Here is a 24,037-nt window from a genome sequence, read left to right on the forward strand (position 1 = left end):
CTTTGTAACTGTATGTGTTTTGGGGAGGAAAGAATTGCATTTCGAATAGCAGCTCTTTGCTAAGAAAGCAGAATTCTAAAGGAACTGATTTGGTGTTGATGCTGGGCAGAATGCATGCATTAGATGTGAATATAAATTGAGGATTACTTCATGACAACAATTTCTGTGTGTTAATCTGTCTGGATTTTCACTTGAATCCTTCCCTTATGCAATCTTGTTGTATTTGTGTGTGGCTCTTAATTCAACAAGGCAGAATAGATGCCAGCTTTTCTCTTGGATGAGAACTGAAGGAGTGGTCTTGCAAAACAAAACCACCTAGGTGGTTGTTCAGACAATTTTCCCCATTCCAGACCTCCTGATAAAAATGTTCCTGAGGAAGGGATACCAGCCTTGATGCAAAGTCCTTGTTAGGAAAGTTAAGTACAGTGGAATACAAAAACTAGCAGTCCCCCAAATTATCAACTTTCTTAACTGCTTCAAGAGATTTCATTTAGAAGTCTTAATACAATTTCTGAATGTGTGTGAACTGCAAGCTTAATCTTCTCCTGTCTTGCCCTCTCAAATCTACTTGTTTGAAACAATCTCTGATAAATGAGCAGAAACTAGAAGAAAATAAAAATTGAACAGCAATGTAGTTGTATATCTTGAACAGCTTATGAAAGACTTCCCTTCCCTTCCCTCCCGTGATAATGTCACATCTAGAAAGGTGAGCCATAGAGTGTACTTTTCATTATCTTCTGAAGTCTACTCTCTTCCTGTATTTTAAGTGCTTGTAGCATATATACTAAAACCAGATTACTGTTACAGCTTAATTCTTTGTCCTGTTTTACCTCCAGTGTACTTCCCAGCTGCTGTCATATTAGTGTACTGCTTCTATGTGTCCAAGTACAGTAATCGGGTGGGAAATGTAGGGATTCTCTGCAGTTCAGAACGGTTCCTGTCCTTCAGCTCATCCACAGCACTTAAAGCTTTGAATGTGACACTGCAGAAGAACTTACTGTCTCACTTCTGTCTTCAGGAAATTCTTTCCATGTTGTATCACCTTACAATCTCTACACTTCTTAAGAGCTGATATAATACAGGACTGGTGGGTTCAGGAGTCTGTCTTTAGTTTGTGTTTCTGTTTAATGGTCTCTGGATTATTAAATAAAATTTATTTCTACTAATAATTGACCTTTGACCTTCCTGTCATCTTTCCTTTGTCAGAATCTCTCACTTTCCAGATCGGTCTCTACAAGTTTATGACAGTTCCGATGGCTGTACTAGGGGATGCTTCTAGTACAAGAAGCATAAGATTATGCTGCTTTCCATTTAATAGGGTTTTTTTTCTTCTTCCTTAAGTGTGTGTAACATTTGCATTCTCTAGAGCCAGTGAAATGGGTCTTCAGAGATTCTTTTTCTATTATAATAACCACTGGCAGTACAGTATCTAAGGATGTTTTTCCCTTGTCCAGAAATGGCATGGCCCTTTCCATATGCCTATCCTTGGCAGGTTAAGGGTTCTTTCTTCCTTTCAGTAAGGTATCTTCAGAGAGTTCTCTAACAGAAGATCTAGTCACATGCTTAAAATGTGTTGGAACTTTTTTAGTTCAGGTTGTCTTGACAAAGAGAACAAAAATCTGTATCTACCCAAGCAAGATCAACTTGCCTTGCTGGTCTTGGTGAGAGCAACCATGTCAGTCAAGAAATGACCAAAGCAGTGGAGGACCTCTTAAACTTCTAATTATATATTACTCCAGCAATACTGTCTTTCCCCAAGCCTAAATATGTATCTAAGGAAGGCTTCTAAAAATTCTGCTTCTTAAGAGCACTGGCTAAGGGAGTCATAGCTCAATGCGCAAGACTTGTAGATCAGTGATGTGTGCTTCTTGCTTTTAGTTACTGTGGAACTTAAATTTTTAAGAATTGTGCACTAAAGGAATTTTGATTTAAATATCTTTATTGATTTGCAAGTGGGATCATAAGACTTTTCTATGATGTTAACATATTACTTCTCTTAAACTTGGCAGTTATGATGCTTCACTTCAGAATTGTTATTATTAATCATTTCGATACCTGGATCTTTTCAATAGCAGAACTTTGTGACATTTAGGCTAGTGTTTATCACATTTTCTTGATCTGAAAACTGGGTTTGTGGATTTTATAGAATCCAGTTTTAAGGGAGATCAGGTTTCCTTACTCGGATTACTTCCAAAAAGATAGCTGACAAAATTTGCTGTCAACCTCTAGTAAAAGGTAACAATGGAACTGAACAATTCGGTAAATTATTACATAATTGGATTGTACAGAATTTGTTTTAGTTTATATTTATGTACTACTGCAAACAAAGTTATAGTATGTCTGATGGGGAGATGAGTTACAACAAACTCAAATACCTTTATGGAAGCACAAATACAAAATACTGTCTATTGTCCTATTTTTATTATAAATCTTAAAATTCAGCAAGCTGATGTTGAAGCTTAGTATGTGTTGTATTGCACAGCAATCAGTTTAGTTGTTTACTAGTATGGTTCAGAGCTAAAGAGGTCACTGAATACGGGCTGTATGTGCAGCTTTATTCATTAACCTCGTACATATTCAGAGCTTTTAGAACCTTTAGCTATTGTCAGAATTGTGTTTCTAGTAAATTTGCAGGTGCCAGAGGTAATCTGTAAGCAAAAATACACCATTTATTTTCATGCAGTTGCTGACAGAAGAATTTGAAAAATTCACGTGTCAATTCTTTGAAAATTTCATTCATCACTTTTTCAGAAGTAGGTGTAGTCTTTGATCTGCAGTCTTACTCTCTCATCAAACATAGCAAATCATTTAAATAAACAGATTTTAATATTAGAACTGTCCAGAGTATAGGGTTATCATGCAAAAATGATAAACAAAAATAAATCCAGAAGGCTTTTAGCAACTGAACACAGTTGCATTTTATTCATTAGTATTTGAGGCCTTTTACAAGCCTAGTTCAGGACTACTTTTCCTAACTACTTTCAGTGAAAGGTTTTATCGGAGTCAATTTTACTGCATGCACAATCAGAATCTTGTCTGCATGCAACCTTTGCATACCCTTCCACCCCCACGCCTATGTATGGCTATAATAAAACAGAGAAAAGTGACTTCTTCATCAAATCCAAGGTCTAACAGTATTTTGTAATGTTAATGATGTTACAGTGATGTAGTAGACTTAAGTTCGTGAATGGGCTGAATTAACTGACGTATGAACTGTGACACTGTGTGGTCCTTCAGTATTTTGCTTCTTACAATATTACATAATCAATATTTATTTTCCTTTTTAGGATGTTTGCTTAGAGAGCCCAGCCCAGCCAAGCTGAACCACAGCACTGGCACTTCTCTTTCTTGGTTCTGGGAATTGGGAATAGTTGGGATATCGGTCGATCTGATCATGTCTGGCACATGGCACCAACAAAAAGCCGTTGTACGTAGGAATGCCTGACCATACAGGCCTTCCTTCTGGTGATGGGAAGGACTGGTTGCCTCAGTTTGTATGTAGGAGACTTGAAAGATGTGTTAAGGAGCTAATTTTGATTTATTGGGAAGACAAAATTAAGAACTACTTAAAGTCAAAGCACTATATTGAGGAAGATATAAACAGTCCTAGGATACAGACTTTCTTTTTCTTTGAAGAGTTATTCTGGGTTTTTAATTGATACTGTATACAGAAGAATGGTTCCCTAATCTTATTAGTATAGAAAACTTGTCCTGATGGAGTTGGCCTGTATGTAATTTATCTAATCAGGCCCAAAGTCATCATTCAATTTGTGCTATTTTTTGGATTATTATTTCTTTTTCCCCACGAGGTCGTCATCTACCACTTGTGGGCTCATTTCCAACAGCACCCCATTAAAACTGAATTTCTAAAGTACCTGATTTTCATTAGATTTCCTAAATTAGTTTCTGTTGTATTCTTGGCTCCTCATGTCAGTAGGACTTCCTAGGGAATTAGACTGTAGCTCAGAGATTGTATTTAAGCATTACTGCTCAATCTAAATGTTTGGCTACTTGCTAGTCCTGTCATGCTGACACTATCATTTACTTCTGCTTCCTAAAGGACTTGGAGTAGCTTGCTTGCCAAATGCACTTGGTGATTCTATATCATGTTGATGTGAACTCTTAACAACCTTCTAGTGGAGATGTAATGCTTCAAATATTGGGCAGCCTGACAGGCAAAACCTGCCAAATTATTGTGAAATGTGCAGGTTTATACCTGTAGAAGAGTTGCATGTTGGCAGTTAAAACTTTCCAAGATCTGTCCCTGGTACGTTACACCAAAAACAGAGTGACGCTGTGTGAAACTGAAAATTTAGGTATCAAGTCCTGCCTGGTATATGTTTCTTACTTGGCTTTACAAAGCAGAGAAAAACCAGTCTCTCTTGAAACACTGGGATACAGTGCTCTTATTTACAGGAGGTATACCAAGACATTATTTCTTAGTGTTATTAATAACATATCTAATGCATTTGTTCATTGGACAGAATTAAATGTAGAGCAGAGAGGTTTGCTGTGGTACTTCAAATTTGGCATTGTATGATGGTCAGGGTGTGTAATAAGATTTGTGGGGTTTTTTTACTGATGTTTTTTAATGTGCTTATGTGATGAGGACAGTATTTGTCATTAAGAATGTAAGAAATGACTTAGTGGTTTAGACTCGTGGCTCTTCTAGCACATGGTGCTGTCTCCTGCAATGGTAGAGTCCATTTAGTGAAAGCACGAGCACCTGGCCACTTCTTGTAGTAGACTCCTGTCGTAGTCAGCATCTGCAGCTATTGTATTAAAGGTACTCAAGGGCACACACCTGCCTGTTTCCTTTAACATCTTGTCATGTGCCTACCATTATGAGCTTAATTCCTTTTTGAACTTGGTTGTTCACTCCTGCTTACCTCCTCTGAGGCATTACGTTCCAAGGGTTAACTACTTGTATATCTCTTTTAAACCAATCCCCTCCTATTGCCACTGCATGCTCCCTTACTTGAGGGGTTGTTTGGGGATTTAGTGAATAACAGTTTTACATTCCTTACCGACCTCTTTCATAATTTTTTAAACCTCAATCATATCCCCCGTCAGCTTCTCTCCAAAAAGTTCTAGCCTTGGTCTTTCCTCATATGGTAGCAACACTGTTAATCAGTTGTTCTATAAAACTCTCCACAGCACCACTATATTCCCCTTCAGATACAGAGACAAAACCTGCTTGCATTACTTGTAAAACATGGGCACACCCAAGTTTCTGTAGTGGCAAAATAACATCCTTGGTCTGGGGCCCCTCCTGCAGTTCATGCAAATTTTATAAGCTTTTTTGGCTGCTCTGGCACACTGATCTTGTGCTACAGAGCATGGACAGGAGTTTTTCTGAGCAAGGTGGTTTTCTGTACTGTAAGGACCTAGAATAAACACAAAATGAGGCAGTAGCATTTGTACAACCTAAAACGTAAAATTGTTGGTTATAGTTTTCTGGCTAAAGGCATATTGAAAGGACTATTTCAGCAAAATTTTTCTTCCTGAATTTTGCCAGGCCATTTTCTAATGCTGTTGCACACAACAGTAATACTTTTATCTCTTCAGGCAGTTGTAATGGTAAAATAAAACTGGCTGTTGGATAGGGATCTGATTTGAGTTGAGCTGACTGGAGTCTATTAAGAACAGCGAAATGTCCCCTGACTGAAGAGGAGGATAGGATCTTTTGCTGAAGGATTGTTTCAGTATTGGTTGGGTTTATTTGCTCTTGCAGTGTTGGCAAGTTACTTAGTTCATAGAGACAACTGTATAAAAAATTTGCAGCTTGAGACATATGACTTCCCTAGTACTGTGGCCCGGGGTTTTGTACCCTTTCTAGTCAGAGATGACTGCTCTTTAGCTTAAATTTTTTTTCTCTTGGTGTATTTATATAGGAACTTAATGTACGTCAAGTGACACTATCTACCAATAAAGATAAATATGGAGTCCGGCTGAGAGCAGAACCAGATCACATGGTGCTTGGGAAGCGTTTGAAAGGTGCATTTAAGCTTGTCATGGCTGCAATCAAAGAGCTGAAGAGCGAGCAGCTGGAGGAATTCCAGGAGACAGGTACGTAGTGGTACAAACCACTAAATGATGGCAATGTTGCCCCCAAAAAAGATCCAAAGTCTTTTGGCTCATCAGAAAAAAATTAAGCAGTTGCATTTGATTTGTGTATGTTAATCAAGTGTTTGCAGGAACAGATGCAAAAGTATCCTTCTGTGGACTTAAGGATTATCCCTCTTAAATTTTATGTTAATGAGAATAAGAGAAGAGTTTTTATTATTTTGCTGACGGTAGCTTAGAAGTGGCCACGTATAATAATCTTACACGGTTTTTCTGTTTAAGTGCTATTGTAAGGGCAAAATGAGGTAGACTGTGCTGTTCTGTAAGACTGAATCAGATTTGAACTGAGTATATCTACAATAGTTTTTATTCTAAAAGTATTGCTTCAATTCAAGATTTACAAGGGTGTAAATTTTCCAGCTATATCTGTTTAGCTAACTGCTTAAATGTAAACTTTGATTTACTTGAGTATACAGGTTATTTTTAAGTTTTATTCCATTTCATTCAAGTAATACACAGACAGTTGCTGAAGCGTCTGCATTTGAGCAAGTTCTGCCTGTGCTTGTAAGAAAAATCTCACTGTGGGATAGTTCAGTGTTTCTTACTAGTGCTTAACTGCTGTTTAACTGGATTGCAAATACATTTCATGTATTTGAAGTCTGATACTTTTTTAAAGCTTTTTGAATTAAATTTTTTTTTTTTTACCCTGATTGTAAGAGATGCTTTTCATCTGCCAATTCTGCAGGCACCATTGTTGTAGAAGGACACGAACTCCATGGGGAAGATCTTCGTCTCATGTATACCTTTGATCAGGTTGCAGGAGGATCTGCCCAGTTTGAGGCGCACTCCGATGCTCAGGTATTTTAATGGTTATTTCTTCTTTTCTTTTTTTTTTTTTTTTGATTAAGGGAAGAGTTCCTCTAGAAGTAATAAGGAAATGGTGAGGTGAAAGCTGGGGTGGTTTTATTTATTCAGCTAGGCTCCTGGAATTTGTTGAACTATCTTCTGAATTTTGGAGACGTTAAAGTACCCTTCAACCTGATATTTTGTAAGCGAGGAGCTCTCTAAAAGTGTACCTGAGCTTCTGAGTGAGTTAATACTAGCTTGTTTCAAGTTTGTCACCTATTGAACTGTCTTCTGTGCGTTACCTCAGGTTTTAGTTCTGCTAGATGTTACCCCAGACCAGTCCATGGTGGATGAAGGAGTTGCCCGGGAAGTGATTAATCGCATCCAGAAGCTTCGCAAAAAGGTTAGGAAGCAATGGTTTGGAACAAGACATTTTAGTTTAGTTTTAAGCAATCTTTGGGCAATATGCAGCAGAAAGTAACCTTTTTAATGAAACATGAAGCCCTGTGTCATTTACTCCTCATATATAGCTTTCTGATTGGACATAAATAATTACAAATCATTATTTTCATTTTGAATTCCCGTATTACTAAGTAGCTCAAGCTGAACAATGAACTTGCTATACATCATCCATAGTGAATTAGCTACTTTATGTTACTGGGCCCCTCTTGTTTTCTATCTTCAGCCACATAGCAGTGGTTCAGTCCCAGTTAAGCAGCTCTTAGGCCTGCCTGCCTCCTGCCAAGAATTACCTTCTGTTCCATCTCGGTTCTGGTGCAATACGTCAGCTGGGCTGGTGAGAGCTGAGACATCTGAGCCTAGGACTGCTAAAAGAAACAAAGTCGTGTTTTAGCAAATTGTGGGAGGTATTTCTGGCACTAATTTTTGTACCTACATTAATGATTCCACTCTAAATTGTTCTTCTCATACATACTAATGATGCCGTCTGACCTTTACGTAAACCACTTTGAACCAATGTAACTTCCTTCTCTCTGCAATATTAACCCAGACAGAGCTGCACTCACGATCTCCATTTTGTGCCAAGAAAACATGGTCACCATGGAGGTGATGACAAGTCTTCTCCTTTCATCTGGAGAAGACATTAAGTAGTACTTAACTTGGTACAAAGAATTCTAAAGGTTTCAGAACCTGCAAGTTTAAACAAAACCCCACAAAACAAAACAATTCCCTGTCCCTTCGTGCACATACACATTGCAAACATGGAAGATGTTGTTCTATGATATATGTAGGGTTTTCCTACTCAACTGACTTGGTAGTAGTGCACTAGAACTTGTATCTTTTTCAGACTTATGCCTGAGGAAGTCCTGCAAGAGCTCTAAATGATGTGTAGAGAAAACTTTCATGGGACATGTTTTTGGGAAAAGTTATCTGTACAATTAAGACTGCATGAATCTTCAGTATAAGACTGAAAAATGACAAATTTTTACTAAAATAGTTGTGTATATATATGCACAATATATATAAAAAAGCCTGTGTAGACTTATTTCTGTATAAAATAAAAACAGGAATGTGGCCTTGAAAAGAAAACTCTCTCCTAAGTTACTGGATGATTTGAATTTACTTCTGTAATAACATAAGGCCATATTTATTCTCACTTAAATGAATATCAGAATACTTAATCTTGCTTCATAATTAACATGATGCTAATTTGCATTTATTCTGTCATTCTTTCATTCGCACTCCTGTTGTAAAAGTGTACACGTAATAAAAAACACAGTTTCTGGATCCACAGTGACTATTACTGGCATTAGGGTAGTCGTTATTTTTAGCAGATTTTAGAAATGAAGTTTTCTTGATGCTGCTATTTTGTTTCCTTGAAACCATTTTCTTACTAAAGCACAATTTTCCTCTAATTCAGCTTTAATAAGCATACCATTCAAATTAATTGCTTTTTTCCTGAAGTATATGTTAGTATGTGAGATGTGACAGAACTAAGGTGAAAACTTAAAAGTCTGGTTACCTACCACCTTCCAAATGTCTTGGAGGCTGTTGGGTGTTAAGAAAATGTTGCTGATTGAGCAATTGCTCAGTAAAGAGCCAAGGGTTTAATTTCAGGCTAACGGAATATGTAAATGCTAGTAAAATTCTCGTGCATCAGGAAAAGTTTTTAAATAAATTTGGTAGACTTTCAGCTCACTAAGGGGGTGAGTCGGTAAATGAATTTGGAAGTGAGAGATTTTGAGTAAGGTACACCATTTGGTCATTCTCTTTTGAAGAAAAACTCACCATGTTTCAAGCCTCTTTCTTGCCCTTCTGTCAGAAGAATTGTTTAAATCTTTGGTGGAAACTTTTAACAAATGTCTGGTAAATATCTCTCAAAGATACTTTTTTCTTTAACTTAAGTATTCTTCTTTTAGTTTGTGTCTGTGAAAGTCATCTTGCTGTCACCAATAGTGTATTTGGTGTATCCTACAGCGCAATTTGGTTCCTACGGATGAGATTACAGTGTACTACAGATCACATCCAGAAGGTGACTACCTGGATACTGTTATTAAGGAACATATGGATTTCATTTTTGCAACAATAAAGGCTGCCCTGAAGCCTTACCCGGTGCCTACCTCAAAAGAAGTTCTCATCCAGGAAACAACCCAAGTAAGAAGGAAAAAGCATTGACTGCTTAGTTCATTTTGTTATCTGCTCTTAACTGAACAAAGTACTTTAATTGCAGAAAAATTGTATGTCAATATTTATTTGTGGGATATAGTGGATGTTGTTTCATATTTATAAATTTCCATATTAGTCTTTGTACTGGGTCTGGCTTTAAAAAATAAAATAGTTCGGTATTTTATGTAGTATTTTTGAAAATGAAGCCACTTAGGTAACAAAATAAGTACCTTGGGTAGTTGTTCGTGTAAGCTTAATACACATAATTATTTGTACTTGGCTTAGTACATTGTTTAGACAGCAAAAAAAAAAAAGGCTCTGATTTCTTTAAGTTAATATGCTTTTGTATTAGAAACGTTCTCCTTCGAGGCTAAATTTTGCCTTTTGGCTTAAGACCAACTTCAGTTATTAATGTTTGAGGATGCTTGTTTTTTTTTCCCGTGTTGCTGAAGTTCAGTCTTTTGTAACAATGCAGTTTTGCAGATTGCTTGTTCTTTCAGCAGCAGATTTGAACCATTACTTTTGTTTTCTTCGAATGTTTCTTCTGACATGTTTTGAGAATGCTTTTGCCGTGGTTTTATTCAAACTTACTATGTTCAAAAGGCATTCCTAGCAGAATTTTGGATAAAGGATCCTTCGATCTAAATGTCTTGATAGACCAGAAAGACAAGAACTTAGGATATATCAACCTTAAAATTTGATTTACAGAATGGCTGGTGGGTCTGAGAATAGCTGAAAGGAAAGCGCATACTTTATCTATCTTAACAGTGTGTGTAAAGTAAATATTTTATACTTACTAATTACACTTCTAAAGTTGTACAGATTTGAAACAAAGCTCTGTTTGGCCTTTTTCAAAACTGTTAGTTTTATCTACTGACCAGCAAAGAAAAAAACACTACATAAAAGTAGAGAATATTGTGGTTGAGAAATAAGTGAAAATATCTTGCTCTTTCTTCTAAGTACTTGTTTGATTGGGATACTGCTGATGGACAGTTTGATGTTAAATCATCATCAAATCTGAATTAGAATGTAAAAGCAGCTGGGAAAAAAAAAGTATAGTGCTGGGTAACACTTGTCTCACTGCCCACCTCTGAAATTGCCCAATACATGAGCTTTAATGTTGTCACTGTGCCTTTCTGTGAAAGCTTTCAAGTATGGTTTCCCCCCCACTATTGTTTTTCTGTTTTCTAAATCTTAATTTAGCAGACTCTAGTGATGAAAAACATTGTGGTAAGATGAAAGAGGAGTCTGTTGGATTAGTTTTAAATAATGCTGTCTACATAAAGATGAAATCTTGCCCTGACGGAGGTGCTGGATATTACGGAGATAATTGATAGCTGTTGTCTGGATGTCAGCAAAAACCAGACATCGCTCAGTTTTGGAAATGATGAGCTAGCGTGTAAACCGGAGGTAGGAGGTTTGTGGGTCAGGCTATGCGTTTGCACAAATGTCAGATTTCAGACTGGGAAAACATAAAAAAATTTTAACTCAAATAACACGATATATATGACTGACAGTTCTGTGGCTTTTGCAATTGATGATTACGTCTATAGAAATGTAATCCTCTTGTACTGGTCATACTGCAGAGAGTGCCTCCCTCTCAGTTTAAAGTCTTGGGCAGAGACGTTTTTTCAAACAAAACCATTATCAGGGACTTACTGCAAGTTCTTGTACCAAAGCTATACAGTTTACATACAGTAAATGGAGGCAAAGAAAAACTTTGTAAGTAAATACAGAGTTGTTTATTATTATTTTACTTTACGGAGTCTCAATCACCACAAAGTACCTCCCTACAGAGTCAATCTGTGGTCTTTGCTGCGTGGGTTGTCTTCTGCACATTTAGATGGTTACTGTGCTTACAGACTTGATGTGCCTCTGAATTGTTAGTCACATACTTAGACTTTAAAATAGAGGTTGCAGAGAGAAACAGATGACTGAGATTTTAGTGCAACTTCAAAGTCTTCCTTGGAAGTCTCACTTCCTGGGACTGCAGAGATGGATTGCTTGGAGCAGATGTTTGACTCTGTTCTGCTGCAACTAGCTTGTCGCATTAAGAGCAGTGAATAAAAACATCTGAAATGAAAAAGCTCTTTTTAGAAATCCTTTCAGTGCAGAAGTTTGGCCCTTTGTGGAGAGTTGATAGCTGCAGCTGTGTGCAATGAATTTGCAGTGTGGTGCATCAGCCATGGCTACGGTTAGTTGTCTTTATTAGTCATAAGTGCATTGCATTTTGCACGAGCAGTTTCAGGCATAAAGACTATGAAGATGTGAATTCAGATTGAGTTGTGCATCAACTGTCTTCTGTTGGTGAGGGCTGATACGGACAGCACTGGTGGGCAGTACTGACATGGGAAATGCTTCGGTGACCGTTACACACTTTCAGCTATAAAAGCAGATGCAAGTTAAAAGAACAAAGTGTGTAATTCCACATGAGTGCATAAGTTAACTGCTACAGGATCATTGCACCAAATTTCTGGAAGTTATTATAAGCAATAACAGAAGTCTTCATGATGTTGAATATATGTGAAGACTGAGACAAAAATGAAATGCAGTCTATCTTCTCTACAAGTGTTTTGATTACATTCAGGATCATTATTTCTGTGCAATTATTGTGGATCAATTTTTGATACAAGGCCTTAATTATGAACTCCTCCCCCAAAGACCTGCTCTGAGACAACAATAAAAAAAATCAGCAGTTGCTCAGAAAATACTGGGACGGAAAAGCAGCTATTTGAAAAATGAATTTCTAATTGGTGTTATAATGGATAAACACGAAATGAGATTTGCTGCTCCCTAAGTATCTTTCCCTACTTGGTAATTAGGAGCTCAGTAAAGCGTGGCACTTCCAAGTTTGTCTGCTTACCCTTTGGACTGTGACTCTTACCAAAGACCATCTCTAAATTTACAAAAAAGTTGGCTTGAATAGCTTCTTAGTACTAGCTGTTCATGTAAGTGATTTCTAGATGATATTTGTTTAATTAAAAATTTTAATTAAGAGATCTTTTAAAGTGTGATTCTCATGAAAGTTGGTGTAGGCGCAGGAGTAATTCCAGCCCGTACTTAGTTCAGGAAGAGACCCGTGCTTGGAAAAAGCGTAGTCTTAAAGCTGTGGTTTAAGGCCTCTGAAAAATAAGTCTCTTTCTGTAGTATTGCTGCAGATTCTCAAGTCTCTTCATCCTGTCTCTCATTTGCACAGGAAGATGGATGTTCTATTTTTTGATGGAGTGTTTCAAGTTTTAATTGATTCACTAATAGCTCATGGGGAGATACTCTCAAAGGCTGGCTTGATAGCAAGGCAACTGCTACCCCTGGTTGTTCTCGGTAGCCCCCTGGAGACGGATGAAGGCTCCTCCAGGCAGTGACTGAGAGCGTGGTCCTGTCTTCAGATACTTTGAATTACCTCTGGAAGAGTGTTCCTCTCAACTAAATTCACTTTTGGATTATATTTTGGGAGACTGTCATCACTGCTCATCACTTGTGAAAATTAGGCTGTTTATTCCACTCTGTTTTTCTTATGTGTTAAATGCTGCTTATCTTTAGCATATATTAAAGACAAATTCGTATTTGAAGCATTCTGTCTCTGAAGGAAGATGTGACAAACGTTGCTATTTTATTGTAAGTCATGTTTAGTATAATAAGACAAGATCTTAATGTTGTTTATTTAAGGAGAATGTTTTGTTGAGTTTGTTTAATAAAACAATATTCAAATAATCATAATACTCCTCTTTCTTCAGCTGAAGGGATCAGAGCTAGAAATTACACTTGTCAGAGGTGGTTTGTGTCAGTGTGTTGGTCCAGCCTGTGCCTACGTCAACCTCAGAGTTTGTGTTAATGGGACAGAGCAAGGTAGGAACGTACTGGGTTTGATTTGTCACTGGTGGTGTTAAAAGTTTGTTTGCAAAACTGTGATGAATGTTGGAGCCATGAATTTGTTTGCAAGATGGTGCGAACTCCCTTCCCATAGTAACTTTAAATAATTATTGAAAATAAGCTTAAAAGCAAAACCACGTGTTGTCCATGATGTCTTCTGATGTGGACCTGAAGTAAATACTCAGGTGTGCACATGAATTATTTATATTCTGCAGAAGGGTTTGTATGTGAATGTCTATATAGAGTGTGGAGGATGTGTGTACTTTTGTGTGTGTTCACCCACGCTCAGAGTGCATACCTTGAGAATTTTTAATTCTTGACGTAGTACTGTAAATGTAGGTGATGCCTTTATGTGGAGGAGATACTGCTTTTGAAAAACTTCGATGTTGAGTATAGAGCTGAAAAGAATACTTAAAACTAGAGAATATGATGACTGTCTTGGATAATGAAAAGATGAGTGCAGTGATATTGTTACAAGTATTAGAAGGTTAAGTTATAGATAAAAAAGGAGAGAAAACTAAATGTGCTCTCTGAGATCTTTTTTTTTTCCTACATGTGTTTGCAGTTTGTGTGTCAAACTAAGTGCCGTGTTTAATGTGTTTACAAAGCTGCTTACTGAATAATAATGACCGTAGCTATATGAGCTGGTGAACATCTCAGAGGGCATGCAGTCTGTCAGTTTTTAATCAATATAATACTGGATTATAATTCAGTGACATAAAAATTTGATTGCTTTGTTAATAAAAACAAATATAACTTCTGTACTCTAAATCTGAAGTACACTTGAGTCCATTTCCCTGTTTTCTTTCTTTTTTTCCTTTCTTACTAAGAAAATTTCTGGAAGATGCAGTGTTGCCAGTTTTAAGTTAGCTGAGAAACTCACTGGAAGTAATTAGAAAAAGTCATTAGAAAATCATTGAAACATGGATGTTGCTTCCAAACTGCATTTTAATTTCATAACTTTGGTTTTAGATGGTGTGTTGCTGCTGGAAAATCCAAAAGGAGATAATACCTTGAACTTCACTGGACTTGTAGATGCTGTCTCCTGCATTTTTGGCCTTAAAAATTCAAAACTGACAGTTTTTAATGGAAAAACAGGTAAATGGAGTATGACAAGGAAAATTGAAAGTCTTTCTAGCAGCAGCTAGGAGTTATTTACTGTATAATTATTTACTGTATAATTTTTCTCTATATATACAAAATTGACAAGAAAATGCATAAGGAAATATTCTATTTTATAGTACTTAGTTTGATGTGACTATAAAAACAATCTCATAAAATGTTTCCAAAAGCTGCTGCTAAATGATGCTCATCTCTTCTGTTATCTTATTTCCATTGCAGTTCTCATCAGGACAAAATCTGATTTATTTCAGAAAGCGTTTCCATTGGGTCCAGGCTGTGCTATATATTGATGGCGAGCTGCCATCAGCTTTGGCATGCTTTTTTCCCTAATGTCTCAGTAGGCAGAGTGCGAACTTAAATTGAATGCAAACTGCTATATGTAGAGGAAAAAATGTTACTTTTTCACCCTGGAGAAACTTGAGGATCTCAGAAGGATCTATCGAATATTTTTGCAGCTTGAACTTTGCCTCTGCTAAGGCATGAGAATGTAAAATATCTTCTATGGATTACACATAGACTTACAGGCTATATCACAGTTTGGTTCATTACAAAGATAATATAGTTGAAACAGAAAAGGAAAACATTGTGAAAGATGTTGCAATTAGTGACTGTGAGACCCTACCAGCACACTGGCATCCTCTCCCCTGAGATGAAGTTGCTGTTTTTCATTATTGCATTATGTATAGTATTTCAATACATCAGAAAAAGTTACAACTTAAAAATCAGCACACTGAGAACAGGATTACACTAATCACGAAGTGCTTTAGTGAAGAAACACAGGGAGTACTTAACAGTGGCCATGCTGTGATATGACTTTAGAGATGTTTCAACAGTGGCAGTAAACTCTTTGTCTGTTCTTGGTGTTCAAACTTTGTCTGTTTCCACACCATTCATCTTAAGTCTAAAATGAGTGACAAAGAAATGATAAAATACTGCAAAAATGGTAATTGGACACCTACAGAAACTATTGCTAGTGTATTTTCATAGAAATATTACTGAAGCAACATCTAAGGGGGAGATACTTTAACTGACTGTTGTGAAAGGCTGTTTTGGGGTGTCCACAGGACTGCCAGGGATCACCAGTTTATGTCTCCCTATGACATCAGTAGGGGTATAGTCTTACTTGTGTCTGTCATGTTACTGCTACCATCTCTACATCTTTAGTTTTCTTGCTTGTCTTTTCCTGAAAGTATTTCTAGAAGAGTGTTTTGGGGGGTTTCATATCTGATGTAATCTTACTGCGATAAAACCTCTTTCCCAAGTTGTGCTCAGCGGAACTGAATAGTTCTATCATACAAATTATTATTCTTTGCTTTTAGTTATAGGTGTTTTATAGGAAATTTTGGATCCCTCAGTATCTTCCTCAAGTTTCAGTTATGTTTTAAAGGAGAAAATAGTTTTCCTTGAAATCCTTTTCCAAATAGTAGTGATATGCTTCATAGCAGTGTGGTATGTGCCTACAGAGGTGGGTATGTACTCGTGCAGTTCATTACCATCACAGATACTAAGAGATGACCCGCAAAAGGCCAAGAACAGTTGAGAAACTCTCATCTAAGTAAGATTATAAGGAGTTTGACTCCTTATTTGGTTTGTTTTCTGCCACTAACAGGACAAAATGATGCAGCATAAATCTATTAATGCTGAATTCCTGAAGGAAGTGGTAAAGAAAATCTAAACCTTTGCTTTTCCTCAAAGGTTCTTTTCTGCTGTCGTAACAGAGGTTTTATTTCTTTCCCTTCCATGTTGCTTTTGCTCCATAGGTATCATTTGGGGACTTCCCATCTTGTCGTGGTGATTTTAAACTTTCACTCTTTGTGTTTTTTGCTGCCCGCTTATGAACAACATGGAGATTCCCTTTGAAAGATTAGATTATCAAATTCACTTTTGTTGCAGTTTGGCAGAGATCTCAAATAAATATTGATCAGCAGAAGATATGGCTCCCTGAGGAGTCAGGGTTGAAGGCATGTACAAAGAAAGTAGCTGGTAAAGATGCTAGAGGATAGAACCGAAATTCCAGGTGTTTGCTTTGGATACAATCTCTTTGCTTTATCTGCCCAACCTTCCCACAGGTCTCTTTAGGTGAGGCCTAATGGTGATTCCAGGGTCTCTTTAGGTGAGGCAGGGGGTTGGTATCAGCTGCTCTGAGAGGAATGGCAAAGAAGGGTCACGCACTCCAGACAAATTGTTGCTGAATTGTTCCTCTGTGTGTTAATAAAATTGTGACCCAGTAAAACCATATTTCTGGCTCCTTATTTTCCTTCCTGTGGTTTTTAGGGCTGTCCACTCTACTTGCAGTAATTTATTATCTTGTTTTCTAATTGTAATGAAGATTTACTTAGGGTTGCATAATGGCACAAAATCAGGCAGTTGTTGCATTAAGACAGGCTAAAATATGTCATGTCCCTGTTTTTCAGTGCAACGTTGAAATAATGGCATAAACATTTCCTCCCCAACAGTGTTTCAATGTGCAGTCACTCAAAATACAAACACTGAGTAAGGCTCTGGGATTGGTACTGACCTTCAAAAACTGAGAATAGAATTTGTCTCTTCTTCAGTGATTAATTTTTTTTAACGTAAGGGATGTTCTTTTTGCTCTAGATTGCTGAAAAGCTGAAAACTTTCTGAACTTCTTATTGGGAATGCTTTTTGACTTGGCACTTGGCTTTTATGGAAGTAGCCCATATTGAAAAAGACCTATTTAAAAAAAATTTCAATTTGTTTATCCTTATGGGAATAAATGAAGCTGTAAATCATGTAGGGCTTAAAAAAGGGGAGGAAGGACAGGTGAGGCAAAAATCCTCTTACAAACTTTTTAGTCTGTCTTATTTCATCTTCATGATTTTCAGATGCCTAACTTTTTTTTTTTAAATTCTACTCTGAGCACTGTTTTCTGAACAAGAATACAAAAATATTTTTGTTTTAATATTTAATTTTTAAAAATCCATGAGGCTGTAAGACACCTTAGGAGAGCATTGCCACTTAAATCTCAGCTACAGGGAGAACTGACTTTAAAAGTGCTTTTAATATTGATGAGCACTTGTAATATCTGCTTGTTTTCAAGTGTAGTAGTAGATACGAAAAAATGATCCCCTTTTTCTTGCTCTTATTAGAGGGTCATATGAACTGACTCCATTGACAGCACTGTACATGAGCTCATCCTTGTGGAAATGTCAGTGGTCTTGTAATGCAAAATGCTAGATTTGTTAAATACGCAAATCACCATTACTGTAGCTCACGCCCTGCTGCCCTGCATAGATCTGCACAGATCCCAGCAGCTGGGCAATGTCCAACTCCAAGTTCCTTGGGCTGCGTGTTTCTTGCTCTGCAGAGCATCCTGCCCACCGGTGCTGGCTCCTACCCGTGACCCATGGGTTGTACATAAATGGCAAGCAATGCTGCTTTAGGGTTGTGCTAGGGAAAACCTGCTGTGGATTCCCTTTCCATCTGATGAGATCTTGTTAATTCCTTTCCACTTGTTAATTTAGTCATTTTCTTGCTTTTCTGTAAGTAAAACCCCTCCTGTGCTTGAGCGTGTGCCTTGCAGCTCAGACATACCAGAGAAGTGCTTGGGTAGCTGGCGGATGGCCACCATCATCCTAAAATCTTCATTCTTGAAAACTGAATTTTAGAAGCAGCAATGAAGCTTTGCCTTTTTCCTTAAAGCTTTTTATATATGTGTGTGTGTATATATATCTAAAAAATTATAAATATAAATTTGATTTTTTAGAAGATACCACTTTAGAATCTTAGATGCAGCCTGAGGTCTTCATTCTTCCTTAGGGCAGTCTCATAAGCCTTCCACCGTGCATCGTGCTTTGAGGTTCTGTGGCAGTTGGCAAAATTTTGAGAGCTTGTAGCCTGTGATTACTTTTCATCGCTTTGGGGATTTTGTTTTGGGTTTGCTTTTTTTCTTTTTTTTTTAATTGGTTTGGGTTTTTTGGTTTTTAATTTTTAAATTGGTAAACATTGCTGGAAAAGTGCCGCTTTTGCCCCTGTGAAATTCATTCAGATGAACTAATGAAAAATAGGTATCGTAAAGCTTAGGGTCTGTGACATGCGAACAGAACGGGGCTTATACGGGATGAAAACTTGTTGGAAAGAGATGACAGATGTGCCTGTTCCATATGTACAGGCAACACACAATTCTTACAAGAAATTAAATTTATTAATTCTTCCTGGATTTGGTCTTTGGGGTTCTGTTGTAGCTGCAAAAACTTTGTAGCAGAGAGTGATGTTATTGCTCTGTGTCTTCAATGTTGTGGCTATCAGCAGCTTTTTTTTTTTACCTCTGTGGTAGACAGGCTCATGTAGACAGTGCAGAGGCAGCCCTGCATATTTCATTTGCCTCACAGAAACCTCATTAGCTTCTCATCTGAGTGCTTTCAGTGTGCTGATAGTACTTCTAAAATCCTTTGATGCATGGGTTCTATTTTGGGTCTGATCTTCCACCATTTTCTAAATATGTATGGCGGGAGTAATCGGCTGAATCATCAGCTGTTGTTGAAACTAAACACAAATATTAATGCAGAGGGCATTATTCATGAGCTAACCAGCCACTGATTCTATGTTTATTGTCATCTGGAGTTTAATGAGGGGAGTGTCCTGATGTTGCATAGTAACACATATCCAGTGCTGCTTCAGCTAGGGAAGTCAGGGTACAGGCAAAGATTATAGGTCGTAATTTAATGAGATAGAAATGGTTGGCTTAAGTGAATAATTTCTGGCTTGTTTTAAGTTATTTAATTATTTTTATTGCATAGATAATCATGTTGTATATTTATGTGCATAAGAAATGTTACGTAGGAGCTAATTTCCATAGCAAAGTACTCTGTGGTGTTAAAAACCCAAAATATTTCTGCACAAATTCCACTTTTCAAAATGGAGAAATGCTCGTTCTTGAGGAAGGAGTTGTGAAGAGGGAAAGGCTTCCACAGTGAAATCAGTAGTGAGAAAGGCTCATTGTCAGCTAATCGAGTGAGAACTGGACCTCGGCTTCCCTGTAATGGCCTGACTGGTCTCATTTTCTTTTTCAGAACTGATAAACAAAACTGACTTGCTGAGTCTCAGCGGAAAGACTCTACATGTGACAACAGGGTCAGCACCTGCTCTGATCAACTCTCCTGATGCTCTGCTCTGCCAATATATCAACTTGCAGTTAATGAATGCAAAACCACAAGGTGTGTAGGATACTGATCTCTCCTCATTTACAGGCTGAGCTTTTTGTGATATGAGTTTTGGACACCGTCGCTTACTGATGAAGATAAGTACATATGTTTTCATTGGTAGATGGTGATTTTGTTTATTTTTTCCTAGTATTTGCTTTCTAATAAACACACTGTTTACGTTTAGCTTTCCTCCCTCTTTTCATAAAAGAAAAAGGAGAGCCAGTGTGAGATAAGGGACAGCATTTAAACATGAGCCCTTCAGCATTGTTTTCCTATTTCTGACCATCAGCTCACCTGTGCAGCTTATTTTTAAAAGGCTGAGTTTAAAACTGACCAAAATGAGGGAGGAGCTAGCTCTTTACCAAGACATGGTAAACAGCCTGTGAAACATTTCTTAGTGCTACTTAAAAGCCAAATGAATTGTATTATTAACCTGATTTGGAGTATAGATATGTGCATGTAATTCTGTTTCACAGCTGCTAATCTTCTAACTTCTGCTCTGAAACCTCACGTTGGAACCGAGATGTTGTTCGTAACTTGCTCTTAATCTCTGCCATGGTATGAGTCTTTTCTGGACTGTCTGTGTGGAGACTTACTGACACTATTGGGAAACTACTTGGAGCAAAAATGTATTTTTAAGTGCAGATTTGATCATCAGAAGGTCCTTTGTGAGCTTCTGCAGTTCTTAGTGGTTTGTGTATCATGTTGAAATATTTCATATTTCCCAGTCTCTAGGTTATCCTGTTGACCCCCATGTAAAGAATTCTGCGAAGTTTTCTTTTGGTTGGCAAGCTGTTAATAATCACTGATACTTCTGATTCTAAAATTCATGAACTTATTTAGTGAATACCTGTGAGTAGGTTGGTATTGGTAATTACTCAGCACTATGAAGAACTAGAGATGAAATGGTAGAAGAAATTGTAAAATTTCAATTTACCAAGATAAATGAAATAGTATCATTCCTCACCAATAGTGATTCAACTGTTGATCTTTTTCAGAATGTCAGAAAGGAACAGTGGGAACTCTGCTAATGGAAAACCCTGTTGGCCAGAATGGATTAACGTACCAAGGTCTTCTGCATGAAACGGCAAAAGTTTTTGGGCTCAGAAGCAGGAGGCTAAAATTGTTCCTAGATGAAGCACAAACTCAGGGTAAGCACAAACTTAGGGTTTGCTTGTCCAAGGATACTTGGAAATTTTTGTTGAGGAGCAGCTAATGTAGCCTGAGGTCTGGTTTAATTACTAAATGCACGCTATTTACACATTGGTTTCTAATTTTGCCCAGTAATTCAATATTTATTTAATGAAATCCTTTAAGCACACATACACATTTAGAAATTCAAAGCTCTAATGCATTCCCTTGATGAAATGGGCCAAGATAAGTTCTGTACACGTTTCTTCATTTTGAAATAGAAAGGTCAGTCAGCAATGGAAACGGTAGCTACATGCTGCTGTGACTAAGCAGAGAGAGTGAATCTCCTCTTAGAAGTGAATGAGTCTGAAGTGTGAATATTTTAAGAACCTGTTCAAATTGTTCCTCTAACATTCATATTGTTGCAGATTTTTTTTTTTTCTTCCCTTCCTTTTGGAGAATGGGAGTGGGTGGAAGAGAGTATCGGATCTATTTTAGAGTTGTGTGAGTAGGACAGAGTTGGTAGGGTATGGCAGCTGCAATTCATTCAGAATACCTGGGAGGTAGGAAGCTTTATCACATAGTCACGTATCCGAAATGTTAAAGAATCTTCCAAAACCACGGACAGATGGTGAGGCTTAGAAACAAAAATCTCTGATTCATAAGAAAGATAAGACTAAAGATGAAGCCACCTGTAGTGCTAAAAAGTTGGAACTGAGAAGGATTTGGGACTTTATTTGACAGGAAGAATGGACTGGAAACTATATGGTAAAAACCCCAGGTATTTCTGTGTGTTCAGGAAAATTCAGCTCTTCAATTGCAATGATGCAAAGGATTCTGTCTCCAGTTTATCACAGTGGCATGATTTACAAGCTGTTGGGGAGGGACACATGACACTTAACCTTGACTTACCACATGTTAGGTTACCTGTCTGGAAGTTAGACATCTTGGTTAAAGCAGTTATCTAATCCTAGGATGGAATGAATTTCCTCGGGAGGTGCCTGCCAGCTGATGGGGGGAGGAGGAGTGCAGCACGCTAGTGTAGCTGGCTAAACTGGGACCATTTGGCTATCCACTGGGTTGAAGGGATTCAAGTAGGATAGATTAGAATCAAAGCAAGTAAAGTGTGGGGTTTTTTTGTTGTGGATTTTTAGTTGCTTTTTTATTTCATGTGACCTGAACTCTGTTCATTGAAAAACCATTTTTCTAAATAAGATGATCTCAAATGTTGATGAGACTTTCTAGTGATAGTTTGAGTTAGTGCTAAAAATAATGTGCTGAATGGTGTTAACAAACAGAGAGAACTGGAGATGTAGTGTTTAGAAACAGAACAAGGTGTAGGACCCAAGTATATCAACTACACTTCATTTGCATAAACAAAAGATATATTTATGTGTGAAACCTTGCTGACTAGGGATTTAGCCACTCAGGAGCAACTGATGTTCTACACACTTCTTTTTTGGTTTCTATCACTGTTACAGGGCAAAAGGGGCTCACAGCAGCATATGATTTAGTTAAGATACTAAAATAACTATTGTAGAAAACTTTTGAGCTTTGAAAGAGGGAAGTAACTGACAAAGCAGGAAAATGTATAGCCTTAAAGTCTCAGCTTAAGTAAGGATTTTTAGAATACCTTTACCTAAAAGGGAAATCAGCTGAATTGCTTTCACATATTTGTTGTATGAATTCTCCAGAAGTATTTGAACTTTAAGTGTATAAAGTGACAATTCACTATGATGTGAAAGATGAGATTTGATAACTTTTCAAAGGCTAAACCAACTAATTTGGTCTTTTTTAGACTCAGAATGTAGAGGACTTGGTCCTGGAGGTGTATTTGTGTAGCTAACATGCTTATGCCAGTTAGCTATGCTGCTGCTATCTCAGATTTAATTCTCACTGCAGCTCTCTTAATAACTTTTTTAATCATATAAACACTGACATGGGTGTACTTTATCTTCAGATCTCTTTATATGATAAATAAGTGCTGCATATAAAACAAATATTTTGATGCCTCTGGAAAACATTAGGTCATTAATGTTTGTGTATTGTTGCAGCTTTGTAATCTAATCCCCTTTTCATCTTTTTATCAATATATTTCAAGGTCTTACCTTCAAAACAAAAAAAGTTCAGTCTCTTGAGTGGGTTCTTTTTATGGTTTATTCTAAAAATAAAAAATTATTTCCTGTTAACAGTTTGAAACATTTGATGAAAATGACCCATGAATTGGAAGACTGATGCCTGTTTTATAAAAAGAAAATTAAATCACTTGGTAGAAAATGAGCTATCGGTTCTGAAAACATTATTTTTATAAATGTTGTCAGGTACAGGCAGTTGGGCATCTGCTGCCTGTTGTACAAAAGCTTGCCAACTTTTCAGAAACAAATGTGCTTTTCACCCCCCTTTGTAATATTGGAAAAACATTCTATAAATAAATGTCAGAGTGGTGATCGTTGCTTATTCATGAGATGGAAAGAGGAGTTATAGGTAGCTGATTCAGAGACACATTCGGGATGAAGGCAATACTTCTTAATGTGCTAACTTCAAAGCCTTCCTTTGAAGGAATTGGCACAGAAAGGAGGATGTCCTTACATTTTGTTGATAAATCAAGTTTCCAATTTCTAAAAGTAATTTTTGTGTTAAATACTGTTGAAAATAGTAGCTTCACGTAGTTCCTAGTTTTTGAGGATTTTAAAAATAGATAATTAAAAAAAGACTTGAGACCAAGTTCGTAGTTTGGCTGCTTCTGCAGAGCAAAATAACTCTTCTACACGCTGATGTAACATTTTCATGGGGAGGGAAGGAAGGTTAATGAGGGAATAAAGCTTTAATTGCTGAATTAGATTATGCCTCCACTCTTTTAGCTGTGTAGATGGGTATTCAGCTGCTTAAAGCTGGAAGAGAACTCCTTAAAAACTGTACCATCATGGTCCATAAGGGCTTCTTAATTCTTTAATTAATAGATGGCCTTTAAACTTGGATGCAGACTGCATCTGCTCAGTCTAAAACTGAAATATTTTCCACTAAAGATGGGGGCCTTAATGTTAGGAGTGTGCATACTGTTACATGGAAACACAACTCCTGGCTGCCATTTCTAGAATCGGTTTTCACTTGGACATCATGTTACTGAAAACTAAGCTGCTTTTACATTATCTCCATGGATGCACTTCAGACTTGGCTCCCCCCGCCCCACCCGCGCTGCCTTGGTCTCTCAC

General features: G+C 37.3%; 1 protein-coding gene across 1 annotated transcript in view; it reads left to right on the forward strand.

Moving 5' to 3' along the window:
* The window catches only part of IARS1 (isoleucyl-tRNA synthetase 1), a 112,779-nt gene that overhangs the window by 86,853 nt on the left and 1,889 nt on the right, over positions 1-24,037 (forward strand). Inside the window, exons 28-35 of the mRNA XM_074879684.1 lie at positions 5,895-6,069; positions 6,812-6,924; positions 7,220-7,315; positions 9,349-9,525; positions 13,272-13,383; positions 14,380-14,505; positions 19,563-19,706; positions 20,693-20,845. Coding sequence (XP_074735785.1) covers positions 5,895-6,069; positions 6,812-6,924; positions 7,220-7,315; positions 9,349-9,525; positions 13,272-13,383; positions 14,380-14,505; positions 19,563-19,706; positions 20,693-20,845 — 1,096 coding nt within the window. The remainder of the gene's footprint in view (positions 1-5,894; positions 6,070-6,811; positions 6,925-7,219; positions 7,316-9,348; positions 9,526-13,271; positions 13,384-14,379; positions 14,506-19,562; positions 19,707-20,692; positions 20,846-24,037) is intronic.

Source organism: Strix uralensis, chromosome 10, assembly GCF_047716275.1.
Source record: "Strix uralensis isolate ZFMK-TIS-50842 chromosome 10, bStrUra1, whole genome shotgun sequence".
NCBI classification, from domain to species: Eukaryota; Metazoa; Chordata; class Aves; order Strigiformes; family Strigidae; genus Strix; species Strix uralensis.